This window comes from Plecotus auritus (assembly GCF_963455305.1).
Source record: "Plecotus auritus genome assembly, chromosome: X".
Lineage (NCBI taxonomy): Eukaryota > Metazoa > Chordata > Mammalia > Chiroptera > Vespertilionidae > Plecotus > Plecotus auritus.
Window position 1 is genome coordinate 83,506,635 of NC_137784.1, and position 20,733 is coordinate 83,527,367.

The 20,733-nt window shown below is 38.8% G+C and overlaps 1 protein-coding gene across 2 annotated transcripts in view; it reads left to right on the forward strand.

Annotated features, from left to right (window-relative positions):
- DNAAF6 (dynein axonemal assembly factor 6) overlaps nucleotides 1-16,852 on the forward strand; it is a 66,497-nt gene extending 49,645 nt beyond the window's left edge. The window contains exons 6-7 of one of the 2 annotated variants that reach the window (XM_080652908.1): nucleotides 6,259-6,344; nucleotides 16,648-16,851. In XM_080652908.1, the coding sequence (XP_080509034.1) occupies nucleotides 6,259-6,344; nucleotides 16,648-16,777 (216 nt within the window). In that variant the 3' untranslated portion in view covers nucleotides 16,778-16,851. Of the gene's footprint in view, nucleotides 1-6,258; nucleotides 6,345-16,647 lie in introns of both variants that reach the window. The other variant, XM_080652909.1, reaches the window with a different exon arrangement.
- The last annotated feature ends 3,881 nt before the right edge of the window (nucleotides 16,853-20,733 follow it).

A 20,733-nucleotide genomic window follows, 5' to 3' on the forward strand; every position in this document is an offset into this window, starting at 1 on the left:
TCCCTTAGGCTCTCCTCTTGCTTTTTAAGTCTTCTTTCCAGCTGCTGCTGTGTTTGTGTGTTTTTTCCTACCTTGTCGTCTAATTCGCTGATGTGGGCCTCATCCTCTTCTAGTCTACTGTTTAGGCCTTCCATTGTGTTCTTTATTGCAGCTATTTCGTTCTTCATCTCCTCTTGGTTTCTTTTCATGTTGGTGACATTCTCATTCAGCTCCTTATAATTCTCATTGAGTTGTGTGTACTTGTCATTGAGTTGTGTGTATTTGTCATCCAGCTGTTTGAGCATCCTTATAACCATTACTCTTAATTCTTTCTCTGCTATGTTGCTAGTTTCAATTTCATTTAATTCCCTTTCTGGTGATTCCTCTTTTTCTTTCCTTTGGAGATTGCTTTTTTTTGTCTTCCCATGTTTTGCTGTAACGTTTTAATTTTAGATCCGATTGCTTTGCTACCCAGGTTATTTTGGGGATGGTGCTACTGGTGTGCTCGCTCAGTTCTCCTGGGCTTGATAATCTAGCGTAGCTCCCCTACTTGAGCTATTGGAGTTCTCTTGATATAGGCCTGTGAGCTGGAAAGGCGCAACTGCGGTGTCTAGAAGTCAGAAGCCGTGGAGGGGGGTGTCCCAATTTTTGCTGTCTTGTGCCCTTGGTTGAAATCACACGTGCCCAAGAGGGACACACAGTGGCACCCAGGAACCATCTGTTGGGGTGATGGGGCTCAGGAGGCCTGTGCTTTTGAAAGGTGTGACTGTGGTGTCCAGAGTTCCGTAGTTGTGGGGTGGACAGGCTCAGCTTTTGCTGTTGCTCCCCTGGTTGGATACACGTGCCCCCAGTGGCGGCTCACAGGGGCACACATGGTGCATTTGCCAGCAGGGTGTACTGATGCACTCTGAATGGCCCTGGCACTGAAGCCATGGGATTGCAGTGTCTGTGGGCAGGTATCCTAGAAGAGGGAATTCAGCATTTCTACAGCCCAGCAGTGCATCCCTGTATAAGTGGGTGCCCAGCAGAGGCTCACAGAGGCGCCCAAGCCCTGCCTGTGGAGTGGTGGACTTAGGAGGCCTGTGCGCTGGACAAGTGTACAACTGTAGTGTCCAGAGTTCTGCAGCTGTGAGATGGGAAGACTCAGTTTTTGCTGCTGCACCTGTAGTGGATAGGTGCACGCTTCCAGTGGCAGCTCACAGGGGCACCCGCGTCGCATTTGCCAATGAGGCTCACTGAAGCACTCTGAAGGGCCCTGGCACTGAAGCTGCATAATTAAGGCATATGTGGGCAGGTATCCAAGATGAGTGAATTCAGAATTTCTACTGCTGGGGGATTGTGTCCCTGTTTGTTCAAGATCGCACCCAGGGAGGGCTCACAGCGGCTCCCATGAGCGCCCTGTGGATAGATGGGCTCAGGGTGCCTGCCCATTGGAAATGCACGACTCTGGCAGTGCCTTTGCCAGCACAGAGCTCTGATGCACTTGAAGGGGCCCTGGTGCTGAAGTTGCGCAGCTGGGGTATGGAGGTCCACAGGGTCCGCAGGTCTGTGGGTGGGGCAGTAGGATTTTGGCTGGAGTGGCTGCTGGGTCACTGGCAGTGTCCAAGGCCTGTCTGGATGGTGATGCTGATGAGTTCCTAGAAAAGGCCACTCTCCAAAAACACATAATCTTGAGATTCTTGAGGCCTCTGAGAGGTTCAGTTTTATGTCAGTTTGATGGCACCACAGAATGCCCACACTCTACCACAGATTTTTTTATCCATTCATCTATTGATGGGCACTTGGGCTGTTTCCAGATCTTAGCTATTATAAATTGTGCTTCTATGTACACAGGGCTACATATGTTCTTTCTGATTGGTGTTTCAGGCTTATTAGGATAGGTTGGTAGAAGTGGGATCACTGGGTCAAATGCAAGTTCTATTTTTAATTTTTTGAGGAAACTCCACACTGGTTTCCACAGTGGCTGTACCAGTCTACATTCCCACCAACAGTCTACCGGGGTTCCTTTTCCTCCACATCTTTGCCAGCACTTGTTATTTGTTGATTTATTGGTAGCAGCCATTCTGATAGGTGTGAGGTGGTACTTCGTTGTCATTTTAATTTGCATTTCTCTGATGATTAGTGATGTTGAGCATTTTTCCATATGTCTCTTGGCCATCTGTATGTCACTTTGGAGAAGTGTCTATTTACGTCATCTGCCCATTGTTTGATTGTGTTGTTTGTTTTCCTTTTGTAGATTTGTATGAGTACATTATATATTTTGGATATTAACCCCTTATCAGATGTATCAAATTGGCAAATATTTTCTCCCATACAGTGTATTCCCTTTTCATTTTTATGCTGACTTCTTTTCTGTGCAGAAGCTTTTTATTTTGACGTAGTCCCATTTGTTTATTTTTTCCTTTGTTTCTCTTATGCCAGGCATTGTGTCAGTGAAAAATTTGCTACATGAGATATCTGACACTTTGCTGCCTATGTTTTCTTCAAGGTTTTTTATGGTTTCACGAGTTACATTTAAATCTTTTATCCATTTTGAGTTTATTCTTGTGTACAGTATGAGTTGGTGAAATCCAACACCTATTTTTAATAAAAACCCTCAACAAAGTGGGAATAGAGGGATCATACCTCAACATAATAAAGGCCATATATGACAAACCTACAGTCAACATCATACTCAATGGGCAAAAACTAAAACCATTTTCCCTAAAAACTGGAATAAGACAGGGTTGTCCACTTTCACCACTTTTATTTGACTTAGTACTGGATGTCCTAGCAACAGCAATCAGAAGAAAAATTAATAAAAGACATCCAAATTGGAAAGGAGGTTGTAAAACTATCAGTATTCGCTGATGACAAGATATTGTACCGCCCTGACCGGTTTGGCTCAATGGATAGAGCGTCGGCCTGCGGACTGAAGGGTCCCGGGTTCGATTCCGGTCAAGGGCATGTACCTGGGTTGCAGGCACATCCCCAGTGGGAGGTGTGCAGGAGGCAGCTGATCAATGTTTCTCTCTCATCGATGTTTCTAATATCTATCCTCTCCCTTTCCTCTCTGTAAGAAATCAATAAAATATATTTTTTAAAAAAAGATATTGTACCTAGAAAACCCTAAAGACTCCAGCAAAAAACTACTAGATTTAATAAAGGATTTTGGCAATGTAGCAGGATACAAAATTAACACCTAGAAATCGATGACATTTTTATTCACCAATAATAAACTTTCAGAAAGATAAACTAAAAAATAAGCCCATTTACCATTGCAACAAAAAATTAAGATACTTAAGAATTAACTTAACCAATGAGGCAAAAGGCCTATATTCAGAAAGCTATAGAACATTGAAAAAGGTAATCATCAAACCAAAGGTAATCTGTACTCATTTAACAGTCACTTCTCTTTTCTCTCTTTGTTTATAGAAGAGGATATAAACAAGTGGGAGAATATGCCATGTTCATGAATTGGTAGAACCCACATAATTAAAATATCCATACTACCCAAAGCAATATAAAGATTCAATGCAATCCCTATTAAAATACCAATGGCATACTTCACAGATCTAGAACAAACTGTCCAAAATTTATATGGAACCTAAAAAGACCCTGAATAGCTGCAGCAATCCTAAGAAAGAAGAACGAAGTTGGAGGGATCACAAGGCCAGATATCAAGCTATACTACAAAGCCACGGTTCTCAAAACTGCCTGGTACTGGCACAAGAACAGACATATAGACGAGTGAAACTGAACAGAGAACCCAGAATTCTACCCAAGCCATTATGCTCAATTAATATTTGACAAAGGAGGCAAGAGCATACAATGGAGTCAAGACAGTCTCTTCAATAAATGGTGCTGGGATAATTGGACAGCTATATGTAAAACCTACAGCTTTTATCCTTTCAATTCCAGCTCTGAAATCACCAGATGTCCAGTATTTCAAGTCTTTTAGCTCATTTTAGATAAGGCTTCATAATTTACCTAAAACTTAGGTTGTTTTTTTTTCTTTGTCTTTGGAAACCATATCCCATGTCATCTCAAATAGATGATAGATGATAGTTAGATAGATAGATAGATAGATAGATAGATACGTAGATAGATAATCAACATCTATCAAAAGGAGAGTAAGTTAGAGAGATGAGACTTTTATTGTGATAAAATACACAAAATATAAAATTTGCCATTAGTGACATTTAGTACATTAACAGTGTTGTGCAACCATCACCAATATATAATTCGAGAAAATATTCATCAACACAAAGGTAATCCATACTCATTTAGCAGTCACTTCTCTTTGCTCCCTCTCCAGGCTCCCACAAATACTCGTCTGGTTTCAGTCTCTATGGATATTCTGGATATTTCACATAAAATTTCCTATAATAAGTAGCTTTTTGTGCCTGAATTCTTTCACTTAGCTTAATATTCTTAACGTTCATCCATGTAATAGTACTTTGTTCCTTTTTTAAAATACATTTTATTGATTTCTGATAGGAAGGGAGAGGAAGAGAGAGATAGAAACATCAATGATGAGTGAGAATAATTGATTGGCTGCCTCCTGCACCCCCCCTACTGGGGGTTGAGCCCACAACTCAGGCATGTGCCTTTGATTGGAATCGAACCCGAGATGCTTCAGTCTGCAGGCCAACACTCTATCCACTGAGCCAAACTGACTATGGCAGTACTTCATTCCTTTTTATGACTGAACTAGAGGCCTGGTGCATGAAATTCATGCTTGGGGGGTGTCCCTCAGCCCAGCCTGCACATTCTCCAATCTGGGACTTCTCGAGGGATGTCCGACTGCCCTTTTAGGCCCTATCCTGGTGGCTCACCTGCCTGCCTGCCTGATTGCCCCTAACCGCTTCTGCCTGCCAACCTGATCAGCCCCTAACCACTCCCCTGCCAGCCTGATCAATGCCTAACTGCTCCCCTGCCAGCCCGATAGCCCCTAACTGCCTCCACTGCTGGCCTGGTCGCCCCTAACTGTCCTTCCCTGCAGGCCTGGTCGCCCCCAGCTACCCTCCCCTGTAGGCCCAGTCACCTCTCACTGCCCTCCCTTGCAAGCCTGGTCCCTCCCAACTGCCCTCCCCTGCCGGCCTGGTCACCCCTAGCTTCCCTCCCCTGCCGGCCTGGTCCCCCCCAACTGCCCTCCCCTGCAGGCCTGGTCCCTCCCAACTGCCCTTCCCTGCAGGCCTGGTCCCCCCAACTGCCCTCCCCTGCAGGCCTGGTCACCCCCAACTGCCCTCCCCTGCAGGCCTGGTTGCCCCTAGCTCCCCTCCCCTGCCGGCCTAGTCCCCCCCAACTGCCCTCCCCTGCTGGCCTGATCACCCACAACTGCCCTCCCTGCTGGCCTGGTCCCTCCCAACTGCCCTCCCCTGCTGGCCATCTTGTGGTGGCCATCTTGTGTCCACATGGGGGCGGCCATCTTTGACCACATGGGGGTAGCCATCTTGTGTGTTGGAGTGACGGTCAATTTGCATATTAGGCTTTTATTATATAGGATAATATTCCATTCTTTGTATATACCACATTTGGGTTTTCCATTCATCAGTTGATATTTATTTGGTTGGTTTTCGTCTTTTGGCTATTGTGAATACTGCTTCTATGAACAAAAAAGTTATGTACATGTTTTTGTGTGAGCTCCTGTTTTTAATGCTCTTGGGTATATACTTAGGAGTGGAATTGCTGGGTCATGTGATAAGTGAGATGAGATATTTTTAAGTAAAATCTTACTAAACTAATAAATATTCTCATTTTATGGGTAGGGGACATATTATTATTTCTCTTTTGTTATGCTAACAACTTCTCTGGATTCATACACTTCTCTAGGAAATGTGGTATGGAAGTTTATACCAAGAAATTACCAGAGGGCATCATCAACCTATACCTAACACAAGAAATAACCACTTTTTAATACAAAGGGCCCACTGATACAAAGGCAGTTGAAGGTCTCTAACTTTAGCAGGTGCACTGCAATGCAACTTCAGACAATGAAGGTTACAGGCAAGTAACCAAAGTGTTCCCATATAGGTTTGGAGTCAGATAGACCTTAATCAAATTACAAACCCTTGCCCTTGGGCCACTCATTAAACTTCACTTTATTCCAGTTTCTCCATCTGTAAAATAGGGGTAATAAACACTGTTTTTCAAGATTGTTATGAGGAAATGGCATAACTTGGCATATACTAGTAGTTGACACTTAATATTAGTTCTTATTTCCCTACATTTTCTTATACTCTTCAAATTAACTGATTTTCAAGACAACAATATTTTTCTTCTCATTTTTCCTTTCAGGTTAAAATTAAACTGCCAAATACAAACTCTTCTGAAATTAAAATTAATGTCCAGGAAATGATCCTTGACCTTCGTACTCCTGATAAGTGAGTAAAACTTAGAACTACAGTAACTTATTATAATATGAATGAATCCTCAGTCAATATTTTTAAATGTACAAAGCAATTTTGTATCATTCCTAAAGTCTGAAGAAAAGTTAAAAAGCCAGCCAATCATTCAGATCTTTGATCTACATAATATAGATATAACTGTATTTAGAAATACCTAGATTTTTTTCTACCATGCATTTGTACATTTGGAGTAGGTTGATATCACTAAAATACAGTCTTTGACATTCAGATACAATCTGTTAGGAAAAATAGCTAGAGGTGAAAATGCCTTAAGTTGTAAATCTTGCATGTGTTGTGTGGTATTTTTTGTACAGTGATAGCATAAGAGAAGCAAAATCTTTTAACTTTTTGGATATGGTGGGGGCTCTAAAATTAAATTTTATTATATTCATCTAAAATCAATAAAAATTCCTTTAAAAATTCTTACCAGAGGATATGTTTAGAGAGAGGAAGAGGAGAGAGAGAGAGAAACATTGATCAGTTGCCTCCAATGCACACCCTGACCAGGGAATTGAACCTGCAACCTGGGTGTATGCCCTGACAGGGAACTGAAACCACAACCTTTTGGTGTATCAGATGTCACTCCAACCAACTGAGAGCTACCTGGCCAAGGCAACACAAATTCTTGTCATCAATTAATTAAAACAAAAATTCCAACAGCTAATTTATTACTAGATCCTCAAATTATGTGAATACATTTAAAAATAATACAGGTGATAATGGGATGATTCAATTAAATACTTTGACATTTTCTTTTTTGTTGTTTTTTGTTCTTTTAAATATACTAGTATTTGTTATTGTTGATAGTATTACAGATATCCCCCATTTTGCCTCCCCTTTCCCCTCTGATATTTTCAAAGATAGTCTTGTTATTACACTCTAGAGGCCCAGTGTACGACATTCGTGCATTTGGGGAGGGGGGTCCCTCAGCCTGGCCTGCGCCCTCTCACAGTCTGGGAGCCCTCGGGGGATGTCCGACTGACAGCTTAGGCCTGCTCCCCATGAGAGGCTCCCACCACCACCTCTGCATTCACCAGCCATGAGCACAGATTGTGGCTGAGTGGCACTCCCCCTGTGGGAACGCACTGACCAACAAGGGGCAGCTCCTGCATTGAGTGTCTGCCCCTTGGTGCTCAGGGCGTGTTATAGCAACCAGTCATTCCACCATTCAGTCAATTTGCATATTACCCTTTTATTATATAGGATGTTCAAATCATGCTCCCAAAATTGAGTACAAACAGTAAAAATGACATAAAATGCTTATCCTGAGACCTGTATGAATCAGTCCTATTTCTCAAAATTAGCTCTATAAAGAAAGAGTCTATGGAACTTGGTGTGTGCTAGATAACATGTCTAAATATCTCACTGCTTTGTTCATTTTTCATCTGGATGTGAGCACACTTTGGTTGATTGCAGTGGTTCTTTCACTATAACTCATCAACATTTCAAATTGTGCATGAGGAGCAATCAGATTCTGGAATATTCTCTTCCTTCCATTATCAGTACCTATAATTCTTCTTTGCTGATCTTAGAGCTTCAAAAATATATAAAGTAGATCCCTCATACAAAGGACACACACACACACACACACACACACACACACACATATCACAATGAATATACATAACCTTGATTTCTTTTTTTTATTGTTTGAAGTATTACAAATAATAGTACATATGTCTCCTTTTTTATTCCCCCATTGACTCCCCCCCGGCCTCCCCTACCCCCCAGTACATGCCTTTACCTGCCCCCCGCCAGTGTCTTGTACCCGTTAGTTATGCTTATATGCAATGCATGCGTACAAGTCCTTTGGTTGATCTCTTACAGCCCCCCACCGCAACCTCCCCTGCCTTCCCACTGTAGTTTGACAGTCTGTTTAATGCTTCTTTGCCTCAACCTTGATTTCTATAGTAGATTCAGATGCATTTAACACAAAATGATCTAGAGATGAATACATATCAAATATTTTCTCATTACTTATATAGTAATTTAAAAAATGTATCCTCATGCTCATTTCATGTTATAAAAATTACATTCACTATCCCTACCATTACTTCAGGAAGAATAGTAATTTTTTCATTGCATATTATACACACATTTATTCTGGCACCCAACCTTTCCAAGGAAAGTTAGTTAAATGGACAATCAATCTTCCATGATATTTGCATGCTTGTTAAAAGCACACACACATCTGCACACCATTGAGTTAATTTCCATTCCCCTAGCAGTTCTTACTGTCTCCATCAACCTTTAGGCAGCTTCTCTGGTTATGCTGTCATTCCAGATATCTGTCAGAGCCCACTAAATGAAAAAGTATCTCTATATGGGCTCTGACAGATATCTGTCATTCCAGATATCTGTCAGAGCCCATATAGAGATACTTTTCCACATAGAATATGGGCTGCATTAGGTCATTTGGATCATGCTATATTTATATATTAAGCTAGAGACCCGATGCACGAAATTCGTGCAAGGGGCTTGGCCCCCATTGCTGTGGTAGCTGCCTCAGCCCCGCCACCATGGCAGCCACCTCTGCCTTGGGCCCCACCCACCTCGGCGGCCTGGGCCTCTGCCACCTTTGCATCAACCCCCGCCGACGCGGCTTCATCTGGAAGGTCATCCAGAAGGACATCCGGAAGGACGTCTGGTCTAATTAGCATATTGCGCTTTTATTATTATAGATGATCAGTGCAGAGAGGTACTGTCTCATAAGGAAAAAAATCATTATGGTAGAAGACAAAAGATAGAATTAAGGTTTTTATCTCTTAAACACTGGAGTTTTCTTTGGAGCTATGCTATTATCTAAATTTGTATTATTGGAAATGTGTCTTATTTTATAGTTTATTTATATTCACATATACTTTCTTTAGTTTCTGAGTTTGACACCCTGTAAAACTATGTTTACTTGCTTCAAGAAAGATAAGAGAGGACATTCAGAATTGTTCATATATCTATAAGACAGAGAACAATTGAATTCATTTTCACTGAACTGACTGCTAATATCTGTCAGATGATAATCAATTACATTGAAATTATTAATAATACCCAGATATTTAGCATTATACAACCAAAAGAAATAATGCAGTTTACTGAATTGTTCATTAAAAAAACACCTGGTTGTTTTGGCATATAGATTCTCAACATGAAATAGATGGAAAGGAGTAAAGATAGGGGAATTGGATAATTTCCCAGGATCTCCTGACTTTGTCTACATATGGGGTTTCATTATTAATTAATTAATTAATTTATTTATTTTTAATTTAAATTCTTTATTGTTTAAAGTATTACATGAGTCTCCTTTTTCCTCCATTGACCTCTCCCCAGCCATTCCCACCCCCCAGCACATGTCCTCACCCCCCTACTGCCTGTGTCCATTGGTTATGCTCATATGAATGCGTACAAATCCTTTGGTTGATCTCTTACTTTCTCACCCCCCACCTTCCCTCATAGGTTGGACAGTCTGTTCGATTCTTCTATGTCTCTTGATCTATTTTTGTTCATTAGTTTATGTTGTTCATTATATTCCACAAATGAGTGAGACCATGTAATATTTATCTTTCTCTGACTGGCTTATTTCACTTAGCATAATGCTCTCCAGATCCATCCATGCCGTTGCAAATGGTAGGAATTCCTTCTTTTTTAAAGCAGTGTAGTATTCCATTATGTAGATATACTATAGTTTTTTTAATCCACACATCTGCTGATGGCACTTAGGCTATTTCCATATCTTAGCCATTGTAAATTGTGCTGCTATGAACATAGGGGTGCATATATCCTTTCTGACTGGTGTTTCTAATTTCGTGGGATATATTTCCTAGAAGTGGGATTACTGGGTCAAATGCAAGTTCCATTTTTAATTTTTTGAGAAAACTCCATACTGTTTTCCACAGTGGCTGCACCAGTCTGCAGTCCCACCAGTAGTGCACTAGGGTTCCTTTTTTTTTCCGCATCCTCGCCTGCACTTGTTTGTTGATTTGTTGATGATAGCCATTCTGACAGGTGTGAGATGGTACCACATTGTCATTTTGATTTGCATTTCTCGGATGATTAGTGACTTTGAGCATGTTTTCATATGTCTCTTGGCCTTCTGTATGTCTTCTTTTGAAAAGTATCTATTTAGGTCCATTGCCCATTTTTTGATTGGGTTTTTCTTCCTTTTGTTAAGTTGTATAAATTCACTGTAAATTTTGGAGATTAAACGCTTATTAGAGATAACATTGGCAAATATGTTCTCCCATGCAGTGGGCTTTCTTGTTGTTTTGTTGATGGTTTCTTTTGCTGTGCCCAAGCTTTTTATTTTGATGTAGTCCCATTTGTTAATTTTCTCTTCAGTTTCCATTGCACTAGGAGCTGTATCGGTGAAGATATTGCTTCGGCATATGTCTGAGATTTTGCTGCCTGTGGATCCACTAATATTTTTATGGTTTCCCATCTTACATTTAAGTCCTTTATCCATTTTGAGTTTATTTTTGTGTATGGTATAGTTTCATTTTTTTCCCCTTGTGTCTGTCCAATTTTCCCAGCACCATTTATTGAAGAGATTGTCTTGACTCCATTGTATGCTCTTGCCTCCTTTGTCAAATATTAGTTGAGCATAATGGCTTGGGTTGATATCTGGGTTCTATCTTCTGTTCCATTGGTCTATATGTCTGTTCTTGTGCCAGTCCCAGGCAGTTTTGAGAACAGTGGCTTTGCAATACAGCTTGATATCTGGTATTTGATCCCTCCTACTTTTTTCTTCTTTCTCAGGATTGCTGCAGCTATTCGGGATCTTTTTTTAACTAGTATTCCAGATGAATTTTTGGAGAGTTTGTTCTAGGTCTTTGAAATATGCCATTTGTATTTTAATGGGGAGTGCATTGAATCTATAGATTGCTTTGGGTAGTATGGACATTTTAATGATGTTGATTCTACCAGTCCATGAACACAGTATATTCTTCCATTTCTTTATGTCTTCCTCTATCACTTTTTTCAGTGTCCTGTAATTTTCAGAGTACAGGTCCTTTACCTTCTTGGTTAAGTTTATTCCTAGGTATCTTAATTTTTTTTTGTTGCAGTGATTAATAGGATTGTTTTCTTAGTTTCTCTTTCTGTGAGTTCATTATTGGTGTATAAAAAAGCCATAGATTTCTGGGTGCTAATTTTGTATCCTGCTACATTGCCAAATTCATTTATTAGGCCTAGTAGTTTTTTGGTTGAGTCTTTAGGGTTTTCTATGTACAATATCATGTCATTTGAAACTAGTGCCAATTTTATTTCTTCTTTTCCAATTTGGATGTCTTTTATTTCTTCTTCTTGTCCCATCATTATGGCCAGCACTTCCAGTACTATGTTGAACAGGAGTGGTGAAAATGGGCATCCCTGTCTTATTCCTGTTCTTAGGGGAAATGGTTTTAGTTTTTGCCCATTGAGTATGATGTTGGCTGTAAGTTTGTCATATAAGTCTTTTATTATGTTGAGGTATCATCCCTTTATTCCCACTTTGCTAAGAGTTTTTATCAGGAAAGGGTGTTAAATTTTGTCAAATGCCTTTTCTGAATCAAATGATATGATTATGTGATTTTTGCATCTCAATTTGTTTATGTGATGTATCACGTTTACTGAATTGTGGATATTGTACCAGCCTTGCATCCCTGGAATAAATCCTACTTGGTCATGGTGTATGATCTTTCTGATGTACTGCTGGATCCGATTTGCTAGAATTTTATTGAGGATTTTAGCATCTATGTTCATCAGGGATATTGGCCTGTAATTCTCTTTCTTATCTGGTTTTGGGATTAGGGTAATGCTAGCTTCATAGAAAGAGCTTGGAAGTGTGCCTTCCTCTTGAATATTTTGGAATAGTCTGAGAAGGATAGGTTTTAGTTCTTCTTTGAATGTTTAGTAAAACTCCCCTTTGAAGCTGTCCAGTCCAGGGCTTTTGTTTGCTGGAAGATTTTTGATTACTGTTTCAATTTCATCAGTAGTTATCAGCCTATTCAGGTTTTTTTATTCTTCCTGATTGAGTTTTAGAAGCTGTATTTTTCTAGGAATATGTCCATTTCATCAAGGTTGTTCAGTTTTTTGGAGCAGAGTTGTTCATTATATTTTTTTCACAATCCTTTTTATATCTGTGGGGTCAGTTGTTACTTCACCTCTTTCATTTGAGATTTTTTTTATTTGGGTCCTCTCTCTTTGTTTCTTGGTGAGCCTGGCTAGAGATTCATTAATCTTGTTTATCCTTTCAAAGAACCAGCTCTTGGTTTTATTGATCTTTTGTATTGTTTTTGTTTGTTTGTTTTTGTGGGTTTTTTTGTGTTTTTTTGTGTGTTTTTGTTTGTTTGTTTGTTTGTTTGTTTTTGTCTCTGTGTCGTTTATTTCTGCTCTGACCTTTATTATTTCCTTGCTTACTCTGGGATTTTCTTACTGCTCTCTTTCTAATTCTTTAAGTTGCAGAGTTAGATAATTTGTTGCCATTTTTTCTTGATTTTTGAGGTAGGCCTGTAGAGCTATGAACTTCCTTCTCAGGACTGTTTTCACTGTACCTAATTTTGGATTGTTGTGTTTTCATTGTCATTTGTTTCCAGGATGCTTTTTATTTTTTCTTAGATCTCTTTGGTAACCCAATCATTGTTTAATAGCATGCTATTTAGCCTCCAAGTGTTTGACTTTTTTGTTGTTGTTTTTATTGTCGTTGATTTCTAATTTTATGCCATTGTGATCTGAGAAGATGCTTGACATGATTTCAGTCTTCTTGAATTTGAAGAGACTTTTTCTGTGTCCTAATATGTGATCTATCTTTTAAAATGTCCTGTGTTCACTTGAGAAGAATGTATATTCCGTAGCTTTGGGGTGAAATGTTCTGTAGATGTCAATTAAGTCCATCTGATCTAGTGAGTCATTTAGGATTGCTGTTTCTTTGCTGATTTTTTTTGTTTAGAGGATTTATCCTGTGTTGTGAATGGGGTATTAAATTCCCCTACTATAATTGTATTGCTGTCAATCTCTCCCTTGATATCTTCCAGACTTTTTTTTAAAAATGTATTTGGGTGCTCCTGTATTGGGTGCATATATGTTTAACAGAGTTATATCCTCTTGTTGAATTGCTTCCTTTAGTAGTATGAAGTGGGCCTCCTTATGTCTTGTTACAGCCTTCACTTTGAGGTCTTTTTTGTCAGATGGCTACCACTCATTATTTTTTTAAGTGAATTCTAAGAATATCATAATCGAATTCCTTGAACATGATAATAAAGACACATTCTAAAAACAAGTATAAGTTAATTTTAGTTGAGTGCTGCTTTAGATTATTTTCGCCTTTGCTGTGCTCCTTTAATTCAGCTTGATAGTTGATGTTCCATGGCATCAATACCTAAAAAGTTTTTTAAATAGAATAGTGAATTGCAGCTCAGTAGCTATTTCTGCACTTTCTTTGAAAATTGTTATGTCTTATCTCCAATAGGAAACCTTAAAAAGGCCATGTCTTGCCCTAGCGGGTTTGGCTCAGTGGATAGAGCATCGGCCTGTGGACTGAAGGGTCCTGGGTTCTATTCCAGTCAAGGGCATGTACCTCAGTTGCAGGCTCCTCCTCAGCCCAAGGCCCTTGTCAGGGCGCATGCAGGAGGCAACCAATGGATGTATTTCTCTCACCTCTCACATCGATATTTCTCTCTGTCTTTCCCTCTCTCTTCCACTCTCTCTAAAAACCAATGGAAAAATATCCTTGGGTGAGGATTAAAAATAAAAAATAAAAAAGCCATTTCTGTGTTTTACACAGATATGTAAATCAAAGCATTTATTAACTACATAAAATAAAAATTGCATTATGTATGTATGCACAGAGCAAGATTGTCCTTTATGTATATCTCTTGCAAGCAACATCATCTTGAATTCTCCATTATAAATGTGAGCATGCAAGTCTCTAATGTTCACTGTATAGATAATTTTTTTATTTTCATATATTATTGCCTGCCTTTAAATAATTCCTAATGAAAATTGGCACTGGATAAATATTTGATCAGTGTCTAAACTTTAGCTTCTTAAAATACAAATATATTATCAATGTAAAGGCAGAGGGATTTGCATTTAAATGTTTGTTCACATTTTATAGTACTAATCTATAGTAGTTATTCAAATGTCACTTTGTGGTGACCAGTTTGCTTTTCACTCATTTATTCACTCAACAAATATTTATAAACTCTTCTGCTAGACACTGGGGGGACACCAAGATAAGATACATTCCTATCCTTCAATGGTTAAGTATTTGGAAAAATTTTGCTTTGTTTAAATATAAATCTCAGTTCAGATATCAGACAGTAAAACAGATTATATAAAAATTTTTTAATTCTCCTAAGAGTCTATATAAGTTACATAGTTTGTATTATTCAAAATTGTAGTATGTAAAGCCATACTACTAAGGACTAGACAGAAATGCAGGGATAGATGGATCATTCCAATGGCCACTAACTGTCTTTTTAAAATTTATTTCTCTCTGGAGAGAGAAGTGCATATTGTCATTGGAACTCATTCTTCAGCTGATTTATAGTTGTCTTTTAGTGCAGTGAAGCTACTACCACTGAACTTTGCTTTCTTTTTAAAGTGAATATGTTATACTTTGTAGAATAAGGGATAAAGCAAATCTAACTGTAGCACAACTTACATAGTTAACAACTTTAAAAAGATGGACTCTAAATGTTTCTGCACCTACTTTTTTGAGATATCAAATATTAAAGGCTACAGTAAAATACCTCATGATTTCATTAGTTAAGGTGAAAGGAGGTGGTTCTCCTATCCCAGGTATCTGGAATAAAATAAAAGTCACATAATTTTTTTTCTTCAGCTTCTGTAGATGTGTCATAAATACTTTTAATGAGTCCAGTGTCCTGAATTTAGGTCTGCAAATTAGTAAAGAAGCAATTGATTTTCAAGGTTTTTGTTTTCAAATACTAGTTCTTTTCTTTTTTTTAAATCCTCACCTGAGGATATTTTCCCATTGATTTTTAGAGAGAGTGGAAGAGCGAGGGAAAGATAGAAATATCAATGTAAGAGAAACACAGAAATTGGTTGTCTCCTGCATGCGCCCCAACCAGGGCCCGGGCCGGGGAGGAGCCTGCAACTGAGGTATTTGCCCTGGACCAGAATCGAACCTGGGACCTTTCGATCCACAGGCTGACACTCTAACCACTGAGCAAAACCAGATAGGGCCAAATACTAGTTCTTTATACAAGTATTCAATAAATACCAAGATTCCTACTGTTTTAGATCTTATACCTTGTGAAAGAGCTTTTCTGTCCACTGTTTTATAGAGATACTTAATCCTACTCTATTGAGAATGTGAGGTAAAGTGTTTCATGCATTTAATTTTCTTCAGATACCAGCATGTACCAACCCCATGCATAATTTACATTCATATCACTATGGCAGAATTATGGATGTCATATCCCAGCAATGCATCTAAAGCATGAAGCTGCCAAAACCGGTTTGGCTCAGTGGATAGAGCGTCAGCCTGCGGACTGAAAGGTCCCAGGTTCGATTCCGGTCAAGGGCATGTAACTTGGTTGCGGGCACATCCCCAGTAGGAGGTGTGCAAGAGGCAGCTGATCGATGTTTCTCTCTCATCGATGTTTCTGACTATCTATCCCTCTTCCTTCCTCTCTGTAAAAAATCAATAAAATATATTAAAAAAAAAAAAAAAAGCATGAAGCTATCCAGCAACAAGCCACACACTGCAAAATAAACCCAGCAATCCCTCACTGGGACTTTTTGTTAATGCATAGTAGAAAGAACCAGAAACAAGCAGAGAGAAGCACTCTCATTGATCTGGTATTGAAATCATCCCAGGCCTTAGAGACTCAGCCTAAAGTTGTGTTAGCAGAATTCTTGAGGAACCATTCCAATTTTCAGATTTGTGTCAGCTAGCCACATTCCATGCACACACAAGTATGGCTGTCAACAAATCTATCCAACCAACTTAAAGGTGGCAATGGTTCTATTTTTATGTCTATAAACATAGCCTGAGACTATGTTTATATCATACAAAATGAGGTCAATTTAGAAAAAAAGGGGGGGAATCAAAACCACTTCTTGGGTTTTTGAGGCCAAAAAACTGTCATACTATTTGTCTTATTTAGGCATACTTTTGATTCAGTACTTGTACTGTCTAAATATTAGTGTGTGTTTTTTGTTTGTTTGTTTCTAATGTTCTAATGGTATAACTTGCTTTCCTCATTGCCTTCTTAAAAGTGATGTCTTCTTTATATCACTTTAGGAAGCTGATTCTATGTTTTTGTTTTGTTTTGTTTAGGAAATTGTTGCTGAACTTTCCCCATCCTGTGGATTGCAACAGTGCCAAAGCTTTCTATATCATGGAAACTGAAACTCTGGAAGTCACTGTAACTTTGAAAAGAGAGTTGGATTTTGTTAATTTCTTCTGAAACTGCATGAGTAAGGGAGAAACATGACAAAATAGTCCTGATTTAAAAAAAAAATTAAAAAATGGTTAATGTTTCCTCTTTTCTCTTTATTATTCCAACATACTTCAGGAAGGACCTTAATACAATTATACTAATACTAGAGGCCCAGTGCACAAAATTTGTACACTGGTAGGGTCCCTAGCAGCTGGTGGTAACCAGCCGGGTACTCCCTCCCTTCCCCAGCCACCTGCCGCTGGCCAGGTCCTCCCTCCCTTCCCCTGGCCGGCCCGGCCCCCTGGTGGAACTCCCAGAAGAACTCCAGGTCGAGGGGACAATTTCCATACTACACTTTTATTATATAGGATTCTGATCATTTATACTCATTTCTGCTACTCTGATAGAAAATATAGCTTTCTCATACTAATAAGCTATTCCATTTTTATACTTATAGCTGGAGAGAATTTCTAGGTTAACCATTAGACTACTACATGGTCAATTAAATAATTGAGCTAATACCATGAAATGTATGGTCTACTTATTTCACTAGTCTTTTTTTTTCATTTTTTTTATTAAGGTATTATATGTGTACATATTTTACCATTGCCCCCCCACCCCACTCCCATACATGCCCTCACCACCAATGTTTTGCATCCGTTGGTTACTTTTATATGCATGCATATAAGTCCTTCAGTTGATCTCTTATTTTCCCCTCCTCTCCCTAACCTTACCGCTGTAATTTGACAGTCTGTTTGATGCTTTACTGCCTCTGTATCTATCTTTTTGTTCATGAGTTTATAATGTTTTTCATTATCCCCATATGAGTGAGATCATGTGGTATTTTTCTTTCATTGACTGGCTTATTTCACTTAGCATAATGTTCTCTAATTCCATCCAGGTGCCTACAAATGGTAGTAATTCCTTCTTTTTTATGGCAGCATAGTATTCCATTGTGTAGATGTGCCATAGTTTTCTGATCCAGTCATCTGCTGACGGGCACCTAGGCTGTTTCCAAATCTTAGCTATTGTAAATTGTGCTGCTATGAACATAGGGGTGCATATATCCTTTCTGATTGGTGTTTCTGGTTTCTTAGGATATATTCCTAGGAGTGGGATTACTGGGTCAAATGGGAGTTCCATTTTCAGTTTTTTGAGGAAACTCCATACTGTTCTCCACAGTGGCTGCACCAGTCTGCATTCCCACCAGCAGTGCACGAGGGTTCCTTTTTCTCCGCATCCTCGCCAACACTTGTCGTTTGTTGAATTGTTGATGATAGCCATTCTGACAGGTGTGAGATGGTATCGCACTGTCGTTTTGATTTGCATCTCTCGGATAATTAGTGACTTTGAGCATGTTTTCATGCGTCTCTTGGCCTTCCTTCTGTCTTCTTTCGAAAAGATTCTATTTAGGTCTGTTGCCCATTTTTTTTATTGGATCATTTATCTTCCTTTTATTAAGTTGTATAAGCTGCCTGTAGATGTTGGAAATTAAACCTTTATCAGTGATACCATTTGCAAATATGTTCTCCCATACAGTGGGGTTTCTTGTTGTTTTGTTGATGGTTTATTTTGCTGTGCAAAAGCTTTTTATTTTGAAGTAGTCCCATTTGTTTATTTTCTCTTTGGCTTCCATTGCCCTAGGGGCAGTATCACTGAAAAAGTTCTTTTGGCATATGTCTGAGATTTTGCTGCCTGTGGATTCCTCTAGTATTTTTATGGTTTCCCGTCTTATATTTAAGTCCTGTATCCATTTTGAGTTTATTTTTGTGTATGGTGTAAGTTGGTGATCTAGTTTCATTTTTTTGCATGTATCTGTCCAATTTTCCCAACACCATTTATTGAAGAGACTGTCTTGACTCCATTGTATGCTCATGCCTCCTTTGTCAAATATTAATTGCGCATATTGGTTTGGATCGATATCTGGATTCTCTATTCTATTCCATTGATCTATATGTCTGTTCTTGTGCCAGTACCAGGCTGTTTTGAGAACAGTGGCTTTGTAATACAGCTTGAAATCTGGTATTGAGATCCCTCCTACTTTATTCTTCTTTCTCAGGATTGCTGTGGCTATTCGGGGTCTTTTTTTATTCCAGATGAATTTTTGGAGAGTTCTTTCTAGGTCTGTGAAATATGCTGTTGGTATTTTAATGGGGAGTGAATTGAATCTATAGATTGCTTTGGGTAGTATGGACATTTTGATGATGTTGATTCTACCAATCCATGAACATGGTATGTTCTTCCATCTGTTTACATCTTCCTCTATCCCTTTTTTCAGTGTCCTGTAGTTTTCCGCATATAGGTCTTTTACCTCCTTGGTTAGGTTTATTCCTAAGTATCTTAATTTTTTTGGTGCGATGGAAAATGGGATTGCTTTTTTAGTCTCTCTTTCTGTAAGTTCACTGTTGGTGTATAGAAATGCCATAGATTTCTTGGCGTTAATTTTGTATCCTGCTACATTGCCGAATTCATTTATTAAGTCTGTTAGTTTTTTGATGGAGTCTTTCGGGTTTTTTATGTACAATATCATGTCATCTGCAAATAAGGACAGATTTACTTCTTCTTTTCCAATTTGGATGCCTTTTATTTCTTCTTCTTGTCTAATTGCAATGGCTAATACTTCCAGTACTATGTCAAACAGGAGTGGTGAGAGTGGGCATCCTTGTCTTGTTCCTGTTCTTAGTGGAAATGGTTTTAGATTTTGCCCATTGAGTATAATGTTAGCTGTGGGTTTATCATATATAGCTTTTATTATGTTGAGGTATGATCCTTCTATTCCCACCTTGTTGAGAGTTTTTATCAAGAAAGGGTGTTGGATTTTGTCAAATGCTTTTTCTGCATCAATTGATATGACTATGTGATTTTTATCTTTCAATTTGTTTATGTGATGTATCACATTTATTGATTTGCGGATATTGTACCATCCTTGCATTCCTGGGATAAACCCTACTTGGTCATGGTGTATGATCTTTCTGATGTACTACTGGATCCGATTTGCTAAAATTTTGTTGAGGATTTTGGCATCTACATTCATGAGGGATATTGGCCTGTAATTCTCCTTCATTGTGTTGTCTTTATCTGGTTTTGGTATTAGGGTGATGCTGGCTTCATAGAAGGAGCTTGGAAGTATTCCTTCCTCTTGAATTTTTTGGAATAGTCTGAGGAGGATAGGTTTTAGTTCTTCCTTGAATGTTTGGTAAAACTCTCCTGTGAAGCCGTCTGGCCCCGGGCTTTTGTTTGCCGGAAGCTCTTTGATGACTGCTTCAATTTCTTCCATAGTTACTGGCATATTGAGCTGTTTTGATTCTTCCTGATTGAGTTTTGGAAGGTTATATTTTTCTAGGAATCTGTCCATTTCCTCCAGGTTGTCCAGTTTGTTGGAATAGAGTTGTTCGTAGTATTTTTTAACAATCCTTTGTATTTCGGTGGCATCTGTTGTTATTTCACCTCTTTCATTTCTGATTTTGTTTATTTGGGTCCTTTCTCTTTGTTTCTTGGTGAGACTGGCTAGAGGTTCATCAATCTTGTTTATCCTTTCAAAGAACCAGCTCTTGGTTTTGTTGATCTTTTGTATTGTTTCATTGGTCTCTATGTCGTTTATCTCTGCTCTGATCTTTATTATTTCCTTCCTTCTGCTTACACTGGGCTTTTCTTGTTGCTCTTTTTCTAACTCTTTGAGTTGTTGGGTTAGGTAATTTATTACCATTGTTTCTTGTTTTTTGCAGTAGGCTTGTAGAGCTATGAACTTCCCTCTCAAGACTGCTTTCGCTGTGTCCCATGGATTTTGGATTGTAGTGTTTTCATTGTCATTTGTTGCCATGATGTTTTTTATTTCTTCTTTGATCTCTCTGGTAACCCAGTCATGGTTTAATAGCATGCTGTTTAGCCTCCATGTATTTGATTTCTTTGGGTTGTTTTTATTGTAGTTGATTTCCAGTTTTATGCCACTGTGGTCTGAGAAGATGCTTGATATGATTTCTATC